The sequence below is a fragment of the Mauremys mutica genome, chromosome 5 (assembly GCF_020497125.1).
Source record: "Mauremys mutica isolate MM-2020 ecotype Southern chromosome 5, ASM2049712v1, whole genome shotgun sequence".
Taxonomy (NCBI): Eukaryota; Metazoa; Chordata; order Testudines; family Geoemydidae; genus Mauremys; species Mauremys mutica.
In genome coordinates, this window is record NC_059076.1 from 83543589 (window position 1) to 83553593 (window position 10005).

A 10005-nucleotide genomic window follows, 5' to 3' on the forward strand; every position below is an offset into this window, starting at 1 on the left:
CCCCAAGTAACAGCCTTTATTAAAGTGGTTCCATCCAGCCTCTCACAGTAAAATGTTGCCCCATTTTTGGTAAGGGTTCAAATCTCCATTTGAAAACCTGCCTGGGTTCAAATAAAGCACCTGAGGTGAGCCTAATAGCTCAGGCTTTCTTTAAATGGCCTATTGAGGTATGCAGCGTTGTTGCAGTCCTGTTGGTCCAGGATATTAGACAGACAAGGTGGGTGAGGGAATATATTTTATTGGACCACCAACTTCTGATTTCTTACCTGATTTCCAGGTAACTTTCCTGATTTTTTTTTCTTCCGGTGCTGAGAGCCTGTGGTGATTTCTTGTTTGAGGGGGTCCCCTCTGTCCTAGGTGAGATGCAGGAAGTGGTTCCCCAGTTTCTCCCAAGTCCCTCTGCTCAGCATATTGGAGTTGTATGCAGTGCTCCGCGGGTTATAGCTGTGGGGCTGAGATTTTGTTTCTTGCATTAGCTCAGGAAGTAGCTGGCGCTGTTAAATTTTGCTTCCTTTTTCTTCATGTCGGGGCGTTTCCATTTCAGCCCCGGGACCAGTGGAAGATGTTACTGACCCGCCCTGTCTCTAAATGGCGGGAAGGGACTTGCACGTGGGCCATTCAGGGCGCGCGGGCCAGCGGTGCCCGGTGTGGCGTAGTGATGCGGGGCGGTTTTGTTTGCAACAAGGAGCTGGTGCGGTGTGAACCCCCCAGGGGCTGCCCAGGCACAGTCCTTCCGGCGTGTCAGCCAGCCACTGTACACGGCGCTGGACAGTTTTTCGCCTGCCCCTCGCAGCCCGCGCCCTGCAGCTCTGAGCACAGCCCCGTGCACACTCCGCAGCGCGCTGGAGCCCGGCTTTGGTCAGGGCAGAATAAGCGCCCAACGGGCTTCTGCTGTTGACATCCAGCACCGGCCCCGCCAAAGAACCCCCCTTCCCGCCCAGTCCCCAGTCCCGAGACGCCTCTGGCACAGCTCCCGGGCTCCTGACAAGACCATCCCAGGGCTGCCCCCTTCGGGGCTGTGGGGATCTCCAGGGGGAAACCAGCCCCACACTCACTCCCCTGGGAACGTCAGGAAGAAAGGAGGGGCTGGGCTCCTGCAGCCCCGAAAGACCCCCGTGCTCAGGATCGGGTCCAGTAGCGCCTGTGCAAACTCGGGGTCACTGTTATTTCCGCCTTGTTTCTTTTGCAGTAACAGAACATAAGCACTGGAGCGTTCGTGTTCCGCTCAGTGTGAGCCCTGACCACAAGCCAAGGGACCGAGCCCATTAATAGCTGTGCATAGGTGACCCTCGTTGGCTTGAGCCCTGTTAGTTAGATCCCTGGATATAGGGTCCTGCCGGCACTAAAGTAAAAGGGCGTTTGGTCACTGGCGTCAGGATTGGGCCCTTCGTGATGTGCATGTAATGAGAGTTTGTGTATGTGTGTGTTGGGGGTGGGGGCATGAAGGACAGAGAAAAAGGCCTTAATGGTCTATTTCTCTGGGTTTATAACTTTAAATCTCCTATATTAGTACTGTTTGTGTGTGTAATGCAAGTTTTGATTAAATAACATGTGTATCAAGTATTTAAAGGCGTCACCAACAAAATAAAAAATGGTCTCATAGTGTAAGAGAATAATTACAAATTAGCTACGAGGCAAAAGCGACTAAAGGACAAACTGGAGTTAGGGGGAAGAGTATGCAGTTTTCCTTGTCAGATAACCAAGCACAATCTTGCGTTAGGAAAATCAAAGTGTCACTTTTGGAGAGTTTAAATAGAAATGCTCCTCTTCTTTGGAGGCGCTGAAAAGTGTAAGAGAGATTTCCCAAGCACCGCATGATTTCTGCTCAAGGTTTTCTTCTTAGTCTGATCGAAGATATAACGTTGGAAATAAAGACAAGAAAAAGCAAACACGTCTGAGTTAATATGCCATTTTCATTTTCAGCGCACCTCGGGCCCTGGCATACCCACTTTGCAGGCCACTGTTCTAGTCCTCCCCAGCCTTCTCTTGGACAACATCCTAGCCTGGCTTGGGCTGAGCTGCAGAGCTACAATTCTGTGGCAGAAAAGAAGAAAATAAACAAGTCTAGTGGTGTAAAAAGTTGTCTTGCGGGTGCCTGCAGCTGGTGGTTAACACAGACTGTAAGAGGATCAACTCCATCTCCGGTGGCGAAGGGAAGAAAAAAGAAAGAGAAAAAAAAGACCTCACGTTTGCTATTCACAGTTTAGTTAATTTGGATGATAACGGTTAGTTTTTTTAATCCCATTGTATGAGACTGAATATACTACAAGCGTCCCGAAAGAATATCTACTGCAAACAGAACACCACATTGGAGTGTCTGAGCTTGAATCTAGCCTGGCGTACAAACATTTGGGAAGACGCGGTTAAAGAATTACTTCGGTGTTTTAATACTGAACAGTTCTAAACTCTTCGCATGCGAAGCTCAAGTTTGAACGTTGGACTTTCAGTCTATTTGACTATGTTGCACTGGGGGAGAGGGTCACCATCGCTCAGATACAAGGACAAGAATCTGTATTCACAGTCAGTGCTACCCATGTAACTTATACGGAAAGATCAGATGGGTCAGATTTTCCACACTTAAACTACAAAGAAATAGTAGCAACACACTAAAAAGAAAAGAGAAGTGGATGTTTGGAAGAAATATCCTGGAGCTGATAGGACTGGAGTAAATGGCATCTTTATAATGTTTCTCTGGGACTGCAACATTTCCCAGACGGGCAAGACTAAACACTGGAAAGACAGCTCAGCCCCTAGCACACATCTCCTCAGTGAAAGTGATTTTTTTATTTCCTTCTGCGGGGTACAGTCACAATCCAGAGCTGCTGTTTAGTTAGTAAATGTGTAAAGTGGGCTACTTGGGGGCGGGGGGAGTCCCTATGCAAAAAGCAAGGGCGGTGGCAAGGATCCGTGAAAGAGCCATGGAAACGCGCTCAGAGGTTCTGGAGACAGGGGGGTTCCCAGCTTCCTTTCAGCTAATTTCCTCTGGCTTCTGTTTGTGTGTTTTCGATATTTTCCTCTTAAACCCTTTAAAAAGAGAGAGATCAACTTCCCCAAACTCTCCCGTCCTCCCTTTCTCCCCCCCAGGGACAAACACTGCCATGCCCCCGAAAAGGAGTCCTCTGCGCTCTCGAGGCGAGAAACGCGGCTGCCAGAACAGAGGCCATAAAAAAAAGTTAACAATGCTGTGAAAATATGTTTGCAGAAAATAGACAATTGTTGGATTAAACGTATTCAAGTATGAAATAATGCCTTTTTGTGTAAAAACTTCAGCAATGTGCGTGTACAAAAGTTCCCTGTGGCAGTTACTTGCTCCCTTTGTGAGCTGTGCGCTTTGGCGTCTCCACTTGGCGCATTTAACTCAGAGCCCTTTAAACGCGATTGTTTCTTTCTTTTTAATGACATTTACCGGATCAAAACATGCTGTTAATTCGATCAGAAAGCTTTACCCTCCCGAACAATGCCACAATAATTTCTCCTGAAGTTTGTTAAATTGACCAAAATTAGGCAAATGAATAGGGGGTCTGTAGGCGACTCCTCTTGCAGGTGACACCGAATAATGCACTCTCAGACCAGCTGCGATCTCCTCTTTATTTGCCCCTCTTTTCTTTGACCCGCATTATTAAAATTTAGGCCCAATGAAACTATTCATACATTTCAATGGGACATTTTCCTATAGGATAATAGGCTACAAATTGAGCCTCTCCAAAGGGGGGAGTAGGGGGGTAAAACAACAACACACAGACACACACCACACAAAAAGGACCGTCGTGTGCCAAAGGCTCGCGGGAGTCTCCCTGGGCCTGCAGAGGGGAGGAGGGGAAAAGGGGGGGGGTCGTGTGCCAGCCCCCAGTCCCACACCTGCCGGGATGTCCCAGCACATAAAGCGGTGTAAACAAAAACCCTCGCTGCCATCTCTCATAAAGATAGACGTGTCACCAAGTCGTGTGAGAAAAGCCTGAGAACAAACGGGGCCACTCCGTCTCCAAGGGCTCTCCCTTGAACTGGGCGGAACAGCCTATTAAGGGCTTACTTAATTACTTTAATGACTCTGGACAGGCTTTAAAATGCAGTCAGCGCTTGGACACGGGAAGAGGGGGGGGCTGCCTGGGATTTGTAAACAGGCGATCGTGTGAGAGACCAGGCGCTTGGAACTAAAGAAGAGAGCTTGTGTTCACACGCTGCTAGCGCGCCACTGCGCTCTGCTTGCTGCTCCCCTCAGTCCTGTTGCCATGCAAATGTTATTCTGGGGGCGATCACGTGTCCTTTGAAGGTCCACGTGGAGTAACAAAGCTGATCTGCCCCCTGCTAGCCCCCTTGACTGAAAAAAATACATTTTTTTTACTCCTTTAAAACTGATCTTTAATGCATACATTCCCCAAACCGCTCTCCCTAATCCTAGGGAATCAGGCAGGCTATGAATACCCCGAGTCTCCCCCCAGAAATGATCGCTTTATAAGCAGCCCTTTGGAGGCTAGGGGGCTGCAGTGCACCTGAGACTCTTGAGAAGAGACAGGCGTTCCCTTCTGCTAGGCTTTCCCCAGTGGTGTGTCTTCCCAGGATGGCCTCTAAACTAAAGGAACGGAAAGTAAGTTGGAGCTAATCCTTGCGCACTGGGGCTGCCGGCTGCTTGCCCAGCCGCGACAGAACGACGGTTTATTTGTAGGCTTTTCAAAAAAGCTTGGGCTCGTGTTTGGTTTAGAAAACCAGAAATTAACACTCAGACCGATCCTCAGCAAGAGCACTGCTGTGGAGATCAGGTTTGGTGGGGGCCTTCCCTGTGCAGTCAAGCAGGGCTGGCGGAGCGCTCGCTTCTGGGGCCAAAATTAACCTGGCTTTTTAAAAAAAATAATAGTCGAGTTAAATTAATATGCGAACGGATTAGTGAAGGTCAGATCAAATGTCTGACGTTAGAGTAACTTTTTTTTAAAGGTGAATATCTCTGGATAAAACTAGAAACCAAAGGATGTGGGGAGTTTCTCTTTGCGTTTTGGGGTGGTGTCTGCTCGTGTTTCAGACGCCTTGTTCCATGTGTCTGTCTGCACATTGTGTGTTATAGAGGACTCCAGTGTCTCACAAAGTGATTGAGAAAAGAAGGAGGGATCGGATCAATCGCTGCCTCAATGAATTGGGGAAGACCGTGCCAATGGCTTTGGCAAAGCAGGTATGCTCCAGCTGCTGGCTAGAGCGCTGAAAAGTGCGTGCCGTCGTTACCAAGGGGGACGTGACACATAGTTGCATGTTTAAGGATGAACATGACCTGCATGACTGCAATGACCTTATTTGGTTTGGAATGACTCTTGTCATGGAGGTGTATCTTGGGAAGTAGCTGCCAGGCTCATACAGTCAGCAAAGGAAAGTGTCTTGCGTGTCAATGTTCCCTGGTGCTTTCTCCCTGACCGACTTTAGGTTCCATGGGTTTGGTGAACTCAGGAAGAATACTTCTGGCTCTGGTTTCCCCCAGGCGTTTCATGAGGGTTTTGTCTATGTGTTTCAGAGCTCTGGGAAGTTAGAGAAAGCGGAGATCCTGGAAATGACTGTTCAGTATCTGCGAGCCTTGCATTCGGCAGATTTCCCCCGTGGCAGAGACAAGGGTAGGTACAACGCTTAGCGTCTTGGTGCTCGTGGTGATCTGTGCACGTTTGGCACACAGGGTTTGAAAATCTTCCTGCAACCACGGCTGGTTCTGCGAGCGCTCCAGGGACATCCCATCCTTTCACAGTGTAAATCACATTAGCTACAACCAGAACTGCTGAGGAGTGGGTGGGTGGAGAATGAAATAATCCGCGTACTGGTTTAACTGGCTGTGTTAACATGCAGGTGTCAGTATCTCCAACACTCGGAGAGACATTGTGGCCTGGAATTTTTTTAACTCCCTTAGGCAGAAAGCAGCGAAGTCAGGACCTGACCCGTTATCCTGTTCCGTTTCTTTCCAGCAGAGCTTCTAGCTGAGTTCGCCAACTATTTTCACTATGGATACCACGAGTGCATGAAGAATCTAGTCCATTACCTGACCACAGTGGAACGGATGGAGACCAAAGACACCAAATATGCTCGGATCCTGGCTTTCCTGCAGTCCAAAGCTCGCTTTGTCACCGAACCTATCTTCACCACTCTGGGATCGCTCCCAGAACCGGACTTCTCCTACCAGCTTCACCCAGCTCCGGAGTGCCCTGCTCACAGTCCCAATGAGTCTATGTTTCAGCAGGGATCCGGGGGTCCGTTTTCCTGGCATGGTCCTGCCAGAAGCCCCACCATCCCTTACCTTCCCAACGCAGCCATGCCCCTCCCTAACCCCGGGCAGCAACGCAACACTTTCCTGTCGTCAGTACAGGGTCTGGACAGACACTATCTCAACCTGATCGGCCATTCCCACCCCAGCACCTTCAGCCTGCCCCACGGCCAGCATCCCCCTTCTGTGCTATAGAGACTCGGCCTGCGGGCTGCATATTTATATCGGGGGAAGAGTAAATTATCCACAGGCGCATACATTCACCTAGTAAGCGCTAGTGTACAAATGTAAATACATATGATTGTGAAGTTATAGCTCGGAATAAATGATCACTGGGAAAGGTTAAGGATGTTTCCAGTGTGAGATGCTTTTGCGATGCGTTATTCATCCAACCTGCTCCGTGTCCTTGCACGCTTCGGTTCTATGTGCAGGGCACAAACCACGTACAGCGCTTGGAATAAATGTGATATAAACTCTTTGGTCTGGTTTCCCATCGGCACTTCATTGGTGGAGGGGGGGGGGAGTAAAACCAACGGAAACGGCTGCGATAAAGGGTTGGGGGACGCGTGTCTCCAAGCGTTGGGTCTAGCGCACACGGCGCGCTCTGGCGCTAGAGTGTTTCTGGGGTGCCGCGTAACTACGCGGAATTAAGCGGGCGAGAGAAGCAAACTACGGTGTTTCGGTGTTCAGGTAAACCTCACCTCACCGCACTCTTTAAAATACAGTAGCGTTCATGCGTCTCCCAAGAGCCCTCTGCTTTATCAAGCGTCGATATCGCCCATGAAAACATATTCAGAAAAGTAGCATTGAAGTTGTGCCTGTAGATACATGTGTTTATATAGAATCAGGGACGGTATGTGTATACACACAGTACACGTGATCCCGAGAGACAATGAGCGGGACCAGCGCATGCTTGTCTCACAAACATCCCTGTATGTAAATCCATGCCAGTCTTCCATTGTCACAGTTACAATGCAGCAGTATTAAGGCTGCAAACGAAACACCTTTAGTACAATTATAAAGATTCCTTGAGGCGAGCTAATAGACAGGAAGGAACCAGCCTATCCATTTCCCCCAAGATGTACGGGTGACCTGACGGTAAACAGAAAAGGCAAAATGTTCTTGTTGAAGTCGGAAGGAACATTTTACTAGGAAGGAGGGACGATTTCCCTTCTGTCTTATTCTGGAATTTCCTTATGGCCGTTATCTCCTTAGGAGGAAAATAACAGGAACAGATGTGGCCTAAGGAACAAGGTGACCTTAGGCTCTGTAGCACTTGGCCTATGACAGACAGTAATTTAACAGGTGGAAAACATACACCCAGAAAACAGCTCAGGAGGAGCCGAGCCTTTAACGTTGTCTCACAGACTCTGGCTTGTATAGTGGCCAACGCCAGATTTTTTCTCATTACATTCTTCAATAAACTCGCCATTTCACCGCGTCTGAGCTGAGTCCTCTGTTCAACACGGGAATATCAGGAGCGGTTTTAAAGGTGCTGCAGCGAGCGCTGAGTGACACTGCAAAGAGATACGCTTCCTTAGTGACGGGTATATCTATGGAGCTCAATTTTTGTTACAGAAGCATCAAAACAGGAGAAGTGGAGAGGCAAACAAGCCTCTCAGCATGAGGAGCAAATCTACGGGTTTAATATCTAGAAGGGCAACATTGGCATCCAGGCAAACAAGAGTTTAGCTAATATTCCTTTGCCCAGCCATGCCTTCCTTTTGAGCTCTTAGGACATTTCAGCAGTTTCATTTCTCCTACCTCGTCTGGGTCACTGAATAAGAACCAACCTCCTGTGTGCTCTGACAACAAATGGTTTCTTACATGTGATTCCCGGTGCTAGTTATTAGTATTTTTCCTGTGGCTTGCACTCCCCGATCCGTTGACGAAGGTTAAATTAACTTATTCCATTGCACGCTGCAGCCTTGAGGGAGATTTGACCCGGAGTGTTTACTGAGGTCATGGAATGGGCTGACCCACAATTTGTAAACCATCAACTCCTTTATTCAGAGACAGACAAAAAGATCTTCATTACAATGAGTGGAAAGTGTCATGTGTACCTTCCATTTAAACTGTAAATACAGAAAAGCCTTGTGTTTCAGATTGACAAGAAAGAAGCCGTATTACAGGGTAAAGGGAGGAGAAGGAAATTCTATTGCATTAGGATACATTTGGGACTTTAAATCCGAGCGAGGAAAGCAGGAAAATACCTCTTGCTAAATGTACGTGGGGCGATATGGGATAAACCAAATGTATTCAGCAGAAGAAGAATGGCTGGTGCCTATTATGAAAACACATGTCTTACACTCATTTTCACCAGCGCTTGATGCAGAAAATGAAGCAAGTCTTTCACGATTTTTATTCTGTGAGCATTAAGCCATTCTGAATCCTCTTTTGCACTGAAGCATTAAAGATATAGTGTTACCCTGGAAATATAAATTATTAATATATGCAGCATTTTGGTCACTGTTAACCAAATTAGACAAAAACTTTCTTTTGCTAAGTAGATTTCCTCTCTGGGATTAGCACAGGGCCACCACGGTCAAAACTGTGGTCATTTACATATAATTTTGCAAATTTGCACTGGTCCATGACAGTCTTTGTACCTTGAATGTTGCTATTCTCGATTTTTTTGTCCTTCTCGTTTTCATTTGACTGTGGAGGATAAATCCTGCTTTGGATTGCCAATGACTTTAGGATAAAAGCCTCCCCACCCCCGCTTTCCTCCACCCCCTCCCCGTCTATCGCTCTCTGGAACCTCTCCCTGGTTGCTCAATCTTGGCCAAAAGTCGAATCTGAGCTGGTTTGACTTCCCATAAGATGAATAATGGCAGCTCGCCCCAAGGAGGGAACTGACTGCAACCAGACTGCGAGCTAAACGTGTTTTGCCCTCGCCCACAATGCCTGGCTTCAGGGCCTCTCTTTCCCTGCGCGCTCCCTTTAAGTGAGTTGTACGCTTTCCAAGAGAGCCCCCTACAAAACCCAGCCAAAGCTCGCGGTGATGTGTGCTGGGGGTGACCCATTGTGGAGCCGCTGAAAGGGACAATCTCTTATGTCTTGGGTTTCATCCTTGAGTGGGCAGGAATAAAAATAATCGGCGCCATGAAATCAAAGGGTCTCTCCATACGAGGGGGAACAAAGCTCCTCCCGGGAGCTGGGGCTCCGTCCCCTTGACTCTGTCTTGGCCGGCGGAGGAGCCCGCCAGGTCGCCTGGTTTGAGCGCCCGGCAGCCTCCTTAATACAGAGGTCACTTGTGCTTTCAAGCGTCATTGAGCAAACAGCGCCCCGTGTTCCCTCCCGCCTGCGAGCCCCGCACCGCGCCCCCAGCGGCTGGCCAGCCCGCACCTGCCCCGGCCGGCGGCCCCAGCGGACAGGAAGGCCGGTCAGGAGCCGCCGCGCCCGCGGCAGCTGCAAGCAGGGCACAGGCAACCGCAGGAGATGATGGGCAGAGCGGATCCCCCCCGGGGCAGACCCCGGGCAAAGAGAGCGGACGAGCAGAAGGCGAGCGCACAGCGAGGCAGCCGGGGTGGCTGCCCCAAGCTGGTAGGAATCAGTTCCCTCCCCTGGCTGAGCTGACAATAACCAGCACCTGGGAAAGCCAGATAGCTCCCGTTCGACTTGTGGCCAAGACTGGGGGCTTTGGGGAGCGGTTTCAGAGACACACAGGAAGATCCACTAACTCAGCCCCGTTTGCACTCTGGATTTTCAATCGGTTACAATAAGGGTGGGTTTGTGAAGTGCCTTCTGCTATACACACAGGGTACCAGACACAC

The 10005-nt window shown here is 49.1% G+C and overlaps 1 protein-coding gene across 2 annotated transcripts; it reads left to right on the plus strand.

Annotated features, from left to right (window-relative positions):
- Positions 1-5038: 5038 nt before the first annotated feature.
- Positions 5039-6469, plus strand: HELT (helt bHLH transcription factor). 2 transcript variants are annotated; one of them, XM_045018042.1, is made up of 3 exons: positions 5039-5161; positions 5495-5591; positions 5934-6469. In XM_045018042.1, the coding sequence occupies exons 1-3, from the start codon at positions 5144-5146 to the stop codon at positions 6422-6424; spliced, it is 606 nt and encodes a 201-aa protein (XP_044873977.1). In that variant the 5' UTR covers positions 5039-5143; the 3' UTR covers positions 6425-6469. The 2 variants fall into 2 exon arrangements, with proteins under 2 accessions (XP_044873977.1, XP_044873978.1); XM_045018043.1 differs by having other exon boundaries at positions 5937-6469.
- Positions 6470-10005: the final 3536 nt, after the last annotated feature.